The sequence below is a fragment of the Anomaloglossus baeobatrachus genome, chromosome 4, assembly GCF_048569485.1.
Source record: "Anomaloglossus baeobatrachus isolate aAnoBae1 chromosome 4, aAnoBae1.hap1, whole genome shotgun sequence".
NCBI classification, from domain to species: Eukaryota; Metazoa; Chordata; class Amphibia; order Anura; family Aromobatidae; genus Anomaloglossus; species Anomaloglossus baeobatrachus.
In genome coordinates this window covers 543,997,970-544,010,663 of record NC_134356.1, presented here as the reverse complement: position 1 = coordinate 544,010,663, position 12,694 = coordinate 543,997,970, and the positions used below count along the sequence as shown (strand labels likewise).

The window sequence follows — 12,694 nt, the reverse complement described above, 5'->3', positions numbered from 1 at the left end:
GTTGTCTCACACCAATGAAAAGTACAGAATCGCGGACACGTAGTCTGGGAAATACAATTGCTGTTTTATTGCTACAGGCTGTTAACGACTAATTGTTATACTACAGGTAATTACATCCTAGGGAAGGCATACAGGGCAATGTATATTCTAAGCAGGCTTGTATTCACACATATATACGAGTACATATAATCACCTCCTCCAGTGGCAGTGACATCTATGAAAGGCGGCTGTGAGGAGATCCCGTAGGATACCACCACCACCTCATATATATATATATATATATATACACAATATATATATATATATATACACAATATATGTATATATATATACACAATATATATATATATATATACACAATATATATATATATATATATATATATATATATATATATATATATATATGTAGGTGTATGTATATGTACTGTATGTGTTTCTTATACCTTCGGCATCAGTGCACATATTGTCACCTGGGACTAAAGCAGAGGTGACGTCTTCATTGCAGACTAAATGAGGATCGAAGAAGAAAGACCATGTCTAACTGTGGTGCCATGGCACTCTGCCCCACTACAGGCAGATACCGTGTTTTTCCAAAAATAAGACAGTCTTATATTTATTTTGCCTCCCAAAAAAGCGCTAGGGCTTATTTTTGGAGGAGGTCTTATTCTTGGAGAAACACGGTTGGGGGTAAGTTTACCCCCCAAAAAAGCAGACCCCCCACTTCCCAGGAGACTCATACTCGCCAGACCAGGACGTCCGCATGGTTCCCAGGTCCTCCTGTGATCTTCGGTCGGTGCTGCACGCCGTCCTACCCTGCTGCTAGCCGACACTCTGACACACATAGAAGATTCCAGACACACACAGCAGATCTCTCTCTCACACACACACACACACACACACACACACACAGCAGATCACACACAGCAGATCGCAGGCACACACAGCCGATCACAGATACACACACAGCAGATCACAGATATACACAGCAGATCGCAGATATACACAGCAGATCGCAGATATACACAGCAGATCGCAGATATACACAGCAGATCGCAGATATACACAGCAGATCACACCCATCCGATCGCAGGCACGCACAGCCATCACAGATACACACACACACATCCGATTGCAGGCACACACAGCCGATCACAGATACACACAGCAGATCGCAGGCACGCACAGCCATCACAGATACACACATCCGATCACAGGCACACACAGCCGATCACAGATACACACAGCAGATCGCAGGCACGCACAGCCATCACATATACACACATCCGATCACAGGCACACACAGCCGATCACAGATACACACAGCAGATCGCAGGCACACACATCCGATCACAGGCACACACAGCCGATCACAGGCACACACATCCGAACGCAGACACACACATCCGAACGCAGACACACACATCCGAACGCAGACACACACATCCGAACGCAGACACACACATCCGAACGCAGACACACACATCCGAACGCAGACACACACATCCGAACGCAGGCACACACATCCGAACGCAGGCACACACATCCGAACGCAGGCACACACATCCGAACGCAGGCACACACATCCGAACGCAGGCACACACATCCGAACGCAGGCACACACATCCGAACGCAGGCACACACATCCGAACGCAGGCACACACATCCGAACGCAGGCACACACATCCGAACGCAGGCACACACATCCGAACGCAGGCACACACATCCGAACGCAGGCACACACATCCGAACGCAGGCACACACATCCGAACGCAGGCACACACATCCGAACGCAGGCACACACATCCGAACGCAGGCACACACATCCGAACGCAGGCACACACATCCGAACGCAGGCACACACATCCGAACGCAGGCACACACATCCGAACGCAGGCACACACATCCGAACGCAGGCACACACATCCGAACGCAGGCACACACATCCGAACGCAGGCACACACATCCGAACGCAGGCACACACATCCGAACGCAGGCACACACATCCGAACGCAGGCACACACATCCGAACGCAGGCACACACATCCGAACGCAGGCACACACATCCGAACGCAGGCACACACATCCGAACGCAGGCACACACATCCGAACGCAGGCACACACATCCGAACGCAGGCACACACATCCGAACGCAGGCACACACATCCGAACGCAGGCACACACATCCGAACGCAGGCACACACATCCGAACGCAGGCACACACATCCGAACGCAGGCACACACATCCGAACGCAGGCACACACATCCGAACGCAGGCACACACATCCGAACGCAGGCACACACATCCGAACGCAGGCACACACATCCGAACGCAGGCACACACATCCGAACGCAGGCACACACATCCGAACGCAGGCACACACATCCGAACGCAGGCACACACATCCGAACGCAGGCACACACATCCGAACGCAGGCACACACATCCGAACGCAGGCACACACATCCGAACGCAGGCACACACATCCGAACGCAGGCACACACATCCGAACGCAGGCACACACATCCGAACGCAGGCACACACATCCGAACGCAGGCACACACATCCGAACGCAGGCACACACATCCGAACGCAGGCACACACATCCGAACGCAGGCACACACATCCGAACGCAGGCACACACATCCGAACGCAGGCACACACATCCGAACGCAGGCACACACATCCGAACGCAGGCACACACACATCCGAACGCAGGCACACACACATCCGAACGCAGGCACACACACATCCGAACGCAGGCACACACACATCCGAACGCAGGCACACACACATCCGAACGCAGGCACACACACATCCGAACGCAGGCACACACACATCCGAACGCAGGCACACACACATCCGAACGCAGGCACACACACATCCGAACGCAGGCACACACACATCCGAACGCAGGCACACACACATCCGAACGCAGGCACACACACATCCGAACGCAGGCACACACACATCCGAACGCAGGCACACACACATCCGAACGCAGGCACACACACATCCGAACGCAGGCACACACACATCCGATCGCAGACACACACACATCCGATCGCAGACACACACACATCCGATCGCAGACACACACACATCCGATCGCAGACACACACACATCCGATCGCAGACACACACACATCCGATCGCAGACACACACACATCCGATCGCAGACACACACACATCCGATCGCAGACACACACACAGCCGATCGCAGACACACACACACAGCCGATCGCAGACACACACACACAGCCGATCGCAGACACACACACACAGCCGATCGCAGACACACACACACAGCCGATCGCAGACACACACACACAGCCGATCGCAGACACACACACACAGCCGATCGCAGACACACACACACAGCCGATCGCAGACACACACACACAGCCGATCGCAGACACACACACACAGCCGATCGCAGACACACACACACAGCCGATCGCAGACACACACACACAGCCGATCGCAGACACACACACACAGCCGATCGCAGACACACACACACAGCCGATCGCAGACACACACACACAGCCGATCGCAGACACTCACATCACATACAGCACTTACGGCAGCAGAGAATGAGAGCAAGTCACGTGTCCGGTCGCGCTGCACCGCACTGCCTCTCAGGATTCTCCCGGCGAGAAGAGATCGGTATCACTGGATGAGGTGAGTGTGTATGCGATCCGATGTGCGTGCGATCCGATGTTTGTGTTTGTGTGTGTGTGTGTGTGTGTGTGTGATTTGTTGATTGCGTGTGAGCCGATGTTTGTGTGTGCGATCTGATTATGTGTGCGATCTGACTGTGTGTGCGATCCGATGTTTGTGTGTGAGATATGGTGTGTTTGTGTGTGTGTGTGATCTGATTGTGTGTGTGTGTGTGTGTGTGTGTGTGTGTGTGTGTGAGAGCTGATGTGTGTGGGTGTGTGATCACTGCAGGTCCTGCCGCTCAGTGTCGGGTGAGTGTGATCGCCGGGTGCCGCTGTGTATAATGAAGTGTCCTGCAGTATCTGTATCTTTTTTAGCTGCATGGACACTTCATTATTGATCCGGGACTAGGACTTATTTTCGGGGGAGGGCTTATATTTAAGCCTTTCTCCGAAAATGCTGAAAATCCCTGCTAGGGCTTATTTTTGGGGGAGGTCTTATTTTTGGAAAAACACGGTAGAACATTACCCTTATTCATACATGCGTCTATATAATAAACTGGATAGTTTCTTAAATTAATGACGAGATGCAATTAGAGATGTAAATTTATTTGTGGCGTTAAATTTTCCTCAAATTTTGTAAAAATTCGTGTTCTCCAGATTCTCAGATATTTTGCATTTTGTTCAGCACAAATTCAGCAAAAGATCTGCCATCTGCTTCTGCCATGTAGCTAAACTACAGTTTATTTGAAAAAATACCCTCCTCGCCATTCACGCGTTGTGCAACCCATTGCCCAGTCTTCAGTATCTCTTCCCTCGTTGCGTGGCGTCTGGGGCAGATAGGCTTCAGATGACACTGTTGGCCGTGTCGATGCTGTTCACATTGTGCCGTCAAGGCGTTACAATGCATGCGCACAAGTTGCGACACTCAGTGACGTAGAAGGCCTGTTCACACCACAAGTCACAGCCTGGAGTAAAGGGGCCAAGGAGGATGAGTGTGATGGAGAGGAAGAAAAAGCTCATTGTGGGGGACATGTGAGGCAGGCGGTGATTGATATATTTTTTTTCTTACATTTTACTACTATAATTGAGCTGCTCTGAGGTATCTCCAGATGACGGGCTATAATGATAATTCTTAGGCGCTGTCGTCTGGCGTTACTCCACAGCACTTCAATTTGCAGGGAATCATTTTGATGTGAATGTAATTTACCTGTAAAATCTGCGTGACTTGTCAGATTCGATCATCTCTAGATGGTAACTTTGTCTGTACTCGGTGAATCATGTGTATTCTGCCAGCTACTGCTCATCTGGGAGGGTTGGGGGCCCACGGGGGGATTCTCCTGTTCCCCTATGGACCAGTCCAAGCCTGAAGACACAAACATGTTAAGCGGATCAGGATTAATGGTTAATGGGGAGGATTATGAAAGCTGGTGAGAATACACTTTAGTTAATGAGGCACACACAGATGAGTGCACTAATTTACAGCACAGTCAAGTTATACCGACTATAAAGGAGAGAGAGATCTTCCAAAAAGTCATTTCTAATTACAGCATGGTAGTAACGCACCACAACGTAGACCTCATGATATCATGTCTGATGTCCTCATCCTATTGCGTGAAGTCATGCTTACCTCAGGGTCTTGCTTTGAGTCCAGCCAACTCCTCAGCTCTATTTAGTCTGGAAAAAAGTTGTTTTTTTTTGTTCTGAACTCTTCTTCTCCTGCTCTGTATAAGAAGTATGTGTCCATATGTAAAGGTTTAAAGGGAACCTGTCATGTCCAATATGCACCCAGATCCACGAGCAGTTCTGGATGCATTTTGCTAATCCCTGCCTAACTGTCCCTATACACTAGCATAGACAAAGAGATCTTTAGAAAGAGTATTTCTAAAGATCTTATATCGTATGCTAATGAGCGAGGGGACTAGTCCCCTGGGCGTTAGTTCTCCTTGGTCGGCCCCATTAGCATGTTAGTATGCCCCTATGGGCGTGCTAACATGTGCAGCGTCAGAGGATGATCTTACTCACCTCTCCGGCTGCCATCGGCCGCTCGACACTGGATTTTGGCTCAGTTTGCATGACCCCGGAGTTCCGGGTGTACGCGTCCTGGCTTCAATCTGAAGTAGTGCGCATGACCAAAACTTCAGAATCATACGCACTGAGCCGAAATCCAGCATCGGGTGGCCGATGGCAGCCGGAGAGATGAGCGAGATCATCCTCTGACGCTGCACGTTCATTAGCATGTTAGTACGCCCACGGGGGTGTACTAACATGCTAAAGGAGCCGACTAGCCAGGGGAACTAACGCCCAGGGGGCTAGTCTCTTCGCTCATTAACATACGATAAGAGATCTTTAAAAATATTTTCTAAAGATCTCTTTATCTATGCTAGTGTATACAGGGACCGTTAGGCAGCGATTGGCAATATGCACCCAGAACTGCTTGTGGTTCTGGGTGCATATTGGACCTGACAGGTTCCCTTTATTGCTGCTGTCTACAAATGCGGATATCTTACAGTCAGAGATGTACTTCTCACAGGCGCATAAGTCTGGGTGAGATCACATCCTGTTCTGTCTTACTACTTCTCCTTTGAAGAGTGAAGACTTTATTTTTTTCATTACTGAGGATGACCAAGCACTCTGGATTAGTAAGATTGTAATCAGGAGGCTGCAGCACTGACTGTAAGACATCACATAAGACTGCATGGAGATCTGTCTACTGCAGAAGCATATGTGCCCTTGGTTCTCATTACATTGTGGAGTTTCGATCTGGCTGGTTTCAGTATATGTGATTGCAGATGATTTTAATTTTTTAATTTGACTTTGTAATGTGTGTCCACCTCTCTGGATATTGCCTGGAATTTAAAGCTTAAAGCGAACCTCTCACCAGGATTTCTCTATATAACCTAAATTCAGTGCTATACTGGCACTATCAGGCTGATTCTATACATACCTTTAGTTGTCAGCTAGGATGTATAGGTTTTGAAACACAAGCAAGTAAAGTTTGTAAAATGAGCAGCTTTTTGATTGGCAGCAGCTGCCAATCAGCTAATAGCTAGGGTGGGTTTTGATGGGCATTTCCGCCCCCTGTCTGCCCATCCTCACCCTGTTATTTATGCTAATTTTATTATAGAAGTGTTTTACTAACTGGCTAGAAGGACCTTTGCTGATGTCATACCCATGTGACCAGAAAGGGTGGGGCCTCAGCCAAAATAGCTGATACCAGAAAGCAACATTATTTTTCTGTTGGCTGAGGCCCCGTCCCTTCTAGTCACGTGGGTATGACATCAGCAAAGGTCCTTCTAGCCACTTAGTAACACTTCTATAATATAATTATCATAAATAACAGGGGGAGGAACAACAGACAGGGGGGCAGGAATCACTATCAAAACCCAACCCACCTACCTGTTAGCTGATCGGCAGCTGCTGCCAATCATAAAGCTGCTTATTTTACAAACTTGCTTGTGTTTTTAAAACCTATATCCTAGCTGACAACTAAAGGTATGTATAGAATCAGCATGACAGCAGTGGCTTTAGGTTATTATGTAGGAAAATCCTGGTGTTTGGTGCGCTTTAAACCAGCTTCACCAGTCTCATAACTGTAAGCCCTTTCTGTATGGCCTGTTTGGGCTTGTGAGCACGGATTCTCCTCGTTGAGCTCCATTTTTGCTGGGATCCACTGGTTCTGTTATTTCAAGGACCATCATACATCCGAACCGCTGCCATGTGATACCAGATATGGCAGATAATAATTCCAATTCATCTGTTAGTGGATGTAAGAAGCGTCCTATTACGCGCCATAATAATTTGGTATTGTTGTACATATTAAAAAAACATTTTAAAGGGCTTTTCCCCACTAACAAAGTTCCTTTTAAAGTTAATTTTAATCAATACTTCAACATCAGGATGTGTGTAAAAAAAAAAAAAAAAAAAAATGTTCCTGTGGTGAGATAATTTTAAATATGTGTCTGTGCTATGTGCTGTGTAATAGCTGTGTCTGACTGTACAGGGACATGGTCTGATCATACCAAAGCTCCTGGACTGGGGAGGACACAAGAGTATACTGATATTACAGGATGGGATATTTTTCTTTACAACATCCAAATGTGGAACTTATTATTATTCCAAGATTCATTGACTAAAATGAATTTTGTACGTGGGGAAACCCATTTAAGTAGCCCAGTCCTAACCTTGGACCTCGTACACACTGTAGCAACTTGGAAAAAAACACTTTTCTAATTCTGGATTTACCTTTTTAGGAAGGTAACATTATGTTCCACTCTTTAGACATTGATGACTTGGTTAATTAAGTGCAATAATTAGTGAGGACGGTAACTCTCCGCTCCCACGCCATCATCCTCTGTTCTTGTGTAAGCTCTGTTATGAGGGGTCATGCCTTCTTGAGGAGATTAGTTCTGTGTTGTTGCTTGCCATTAGTGTTTGGAGTCATGTTGCCATGCTTGTAGAAGGTTTTATGTTCCAGGAGCGCAGTGAAGTTCTGGACTGAAGTGGGTATAAAACTGCGATGGTTACACTTTCTCAGAGTCATCATTTTAAAGAGAAGATGGTTGGAACTTATTATTGGGTGTCTGAGTTTTGGGAATCTATTAGATATTTTCAAAAAGGGATTGATTTTTGAGGGACAGGGTAAATATGAACTATAGACAGGTTACAGATTATATTATAATACAGATATAATAATATAATAATACAGATTATAATACATACGGTAAAATGATTGTTTGTACCCCATCTACCTCCAGCTTGAGAATGAGCAATCTTTGATCAATGCTGCGGCCTCTGGCTCAGAAGACACTTCATCCCTAGAAAGGAACTCTTCGAATGGAAGTGATATTTCGCTTTCCCGTGCCTTAACGGAGAGAAAGCACAAAGACTTGGACAGTAGCGCCATGGACTCTGAGAAAACTGGTTTGTCAGAGGCTGAGGGAGAGAAGATGGACAGGATTACCGAGGCTTCTCCACACACTGTCCATTCCAGGAGCACCATCCGATCCCTGTCTCCTTCCAGAAGGCATAGTTGGGAGCCTGGGAAGCTCAAAGGCAATGACTCCGATATCAGTCACAGGAGGTAACGTTACATATTACAATTTAATATCACAGTTCATGCACACTGCTTCCAACTATAAGTTGTATATTTTACAGTAGAAGACTGGATCAGATATTTATGTATATATTTTTTTCCATTAGTTCCAGTTTGGAAGGTCTCGCCGGCATTGACACAAACTCGACTGCCACTCAGGGCGCCAATTGTGGCCCAAACAAACTATCTGGACCACACTTCAAGGGAGAGGATCATGGGTCATTAACTTCATTGACAGAAGAGGACCAAGTGCCAAATCAGGCGACTGGCAGAACCTCTCAACAAGGCGTAAGTGATGAATTCCTTACTTGTTCTAATAATGCCCCTTTCACATTGCGCTTTTTACTTAAATTCAGTGGTCCCGTCGGGGCATCCGTCCGAACCGGCCCTCACTCACCCCGCAAAGCGTGTTTCAGATGCATACGCCGACAGGGAATTTTCGGGCATGAGGCGTTTTCTGCAGGCAGACTCCAAAACTTAGTCGACTATGGGTGTCCGACTGCAGAAAACGTATATGCCTGAAAATGGAGCAAGACAGAGCACACGCTACCGGAGTCTGCTCCATTATAGTCAATGGCCCTGTTGGCGCATGTGTCCGAAACACGTTTTGCGGGGTGGGGGAGGGGCGGTTCGAACGGATGTAGTGAAAGGATCATTCCCTTATCAGTCTTTCATGGCTGAGATCAGCTCAATGTTCTTCATAGACGTTAATGGGCATTACTGAGCAAGCGTAGCTCAGCCGCTCTTAGCTTATTCCATAGCCACACCCTAATAATCAGAGCTGCACAGTTATTTCCATCTTCACTAAGAAAGTCTGGTATGGGAAAATATCCCTGTAAGAAACTTTAGTATAATGCTTTAGTATAATAATTATATAATATATTTTATATATATATATATATATATATATATATATATATATATATATAATAATTATATAATATATTTTATATATATATATATATATATATATAATAATTATATAATATATTTTATATATATATATAATAATTATATAATATATTTTATATATATATATATATATAATAATTATATAATATATTTTATATAGTAATTATATAATATATTTTATATATATATAATAATTATATATTTTATATATATATTTTATTTTATATATATATATATATATATATATATATAATATATTATATAATTATTATATATATATATATAAAATATATTATATAATTATTATATATATATATATAAAATATATTATATAATTATTATATATATATATATATAAAATATATTATATAATTATTATATATATATATATATATATATATATATATATATATATAATTATATATATATATATATATATATATAATATATTATATAATTATTATATATATATATATAAAATATATTATATAATTATTATATATATATATATATAAAATATATTATATAATTATTATATATATATATATATATATATATATATATATATATATATATATATATATATATATAATTATATATATATATATATATAAAATATATTATATAATTATTATATATATATATATATATATATATATATATATATATATATATATATATATATATGTATATATATATATATATATATATATATATATATATATATATATATATATATATATATATATATATATTGGGTGTGCAGACAAGATTACTTATGGTACTTTTTCTTATTTCAGCTTAAAGACGAGCTGTCATTAGCCAACGCTACTAGCTCTGGCTCTGAGGACACTTCTTCTCTTGAAAGGACCTCATCCCATGGAAGCGATGTTTCTATTTCTCATAATTCAGTTGAGAGAACAGACAGTAACACATTGATTGGCTCTATGGGGGAGAGCGAAAATGAGAAGACTCCAGTATCCGAGAATGAAGGAGAGGAACTGGACAGGATTACAGAAGTGTCTCCACATGCGATTCGCTCCAGGAACACCATCCGATCTTTGTCTCCTTTTAGAAGACATAGCTGGGAACCTGGGAAAAATAAAAACAATAATGCTGAAATCAATCGCAGAAGGTAAGATCATAGTCAGCATCTAAAGATCTCCGATTAATGTGCAAGTGGAAATGTCCTTTATCTGTGTAGATCTAATATGTAGTGTGTGTAGTAAGTATTTCAGAAGTGTAAAGGGAATGATTCATGGTTTGAATGTATTTTTTAAAAATGAACCTGAAAATTGTGATGTGCATTTGTATTCAGCCCCTGGTAACCCTAAATAAATTCCTGAGTGACCACTTTGCTCCAGATGTCAGGTAAGTTGAGTCCACCTGTGTGTAATTTATTCTCAGTATAACTACAGCTGTTCTGTGAAGGCCTCGGATGTTTTTTTTTACATAGGATCAAAAAACACCTAGGTCCATCTAGTCCAACCTTCCTCCACCAATTATACATTTTGTCACTAAATCATATATAACCGACAATGTTGTGTACACTGAGGAAATCATCCAGTCCTTTTTTAAATCTGTTTTAGTATCTGCCATTACTAGCTCTTGTGGTAGGACATTCCACAGTCTGACTGCTCTAACTGTAAAAGAACCCTGTACGTATATAGATGCATAAATACATATACAGTACAGACGAAAAGTTTGGACACACCTTCTCATTCAAAGCGTTTTCTTTATTTTCATGACTCTAAAAATTGTAGATTCACATTGAAGAAATCAAAACTATGAATGAAAACATGTGGAATGAAATACTTAAAGTGTGAAACAACTGGTATGGCTTATGTTCTTCAAAGTAGCCACCTTTTGCTTTCATTACTACTTTGCACACTCTTGGCATTCTCTTGATGAGCTTCAAGAGGTACTTACCGGAAATGGTCTTCCAACAGTCTTGAAGGAGTTCCCATAGATGTTTAGCACTTGTTGGCCCTTTTGCCTTCACTCTGCGGTCCAGCTCACCCCAAACCATCTCGATTGGATTCAGGTCTGGTGGCTGTAGAGACCAGGTCATCTAACGTAGCACTCCATGACTCTCCTTCTTAGTGAAATAGCCCTTACACAGCCTGGAGGTGTGTTTGGGGTCATTGTCCTGTTGAAAAATAAATGATGGTGCAACTGAACGCAAACGGGATGGAATAGCATGCCGCTGCAAGATGCTGTGGTAGCCATGCTGGTTCAGTACGACTTCAATTTTGAATAAATCCCCAACAGTGTCACCAGCAAAGCACCCCCACACCATCACACCTCCTCCTCCATGCTTCACGGTGGGAACCAGCCACGTAGAGTCCATCCGTTCACTTTTTCTACAAAGACACGGTGGTTGGATCCAAAGATCTCAAATTTGGACTCATCAGACCAAAGCACAGATTTCCACTGGTCTAATGTCCATTCCTTGTGTTCTTTAGCCCAAATAAGTCTCTTCTGCTTGTTGCCTGTCCTTAGCAGTGGTTTTCTAGCAGCTATTTTACCATGAAGGCTGCTGCACAAAGTCTCCTCTTAACAGTTGTTCTAGAGATGAGGTGTGTCCAAACTTTTGGTTTGTACTGTACATAGTTTTTAAAATGGTAATTAATAGTTTAGAAAATACTTTATAAAATATAAATACATATATAGATAGTTTATAAAAATTAACAAAAAAACCCCACTGAGCATCTCATAGAGCACTGTTGAATCCATTATCCAACTGCAAACCTATCACCACATGGCCAGCCACCTAAAGTGGCATCCCAAGCAAGGAGAGCACAAATTAGAGAAGTAATCAAGAGGCCCCATGGTCACTGGAGGAGCTGCAGAGATCCATAGCTCAGTAGGTGGAATAAGTCCACAGGCCAACTATTAGTTGTATGCTCCTCAAATTTGGCCTTTATGTAAGATTGGCAAAAAGAAAGAGACTTTTGAAAGCAAGCCATAGGACATCCCTTTTGTAGCTTACAAAAAGCCATGTGGGTACCCAGCTAGCATGTGG

General features: G+C 43.2%; 1 protein-coding gene across 6 annotated transcripts in view; it reads left to right on the top strand.

Annotated features, from left to right (window-relative positions):
* AKAP13 (A-kinase anchoring protein 13) overlaps positions 1-12,694 on the top strand; it is a 345,810-nt gene that overhangs the window by 233,487 nt on the left and 99,629 nt on the right. For all 6 annotated transcript variants that reach the window (XM_075345957.1, XM_075345960.1, XM_075345958.1 and 3 more), the window contains exons 11-13: positions 8,420-8,745; positions 8,865-9,045; positions 10,470-10,804. In XM_075345957.1, coding sequence (XP_075202072.1) covers positions 8,420-8,745; positions 8,865-9,045; positions 10,470-10,804 — 842 coding nt within the window. The remainder of the gene's footprint in view (positions 1-8,419; positions 8,746-8,864; positions 9,046-10,469; positions 10,805-12,694) is intronic.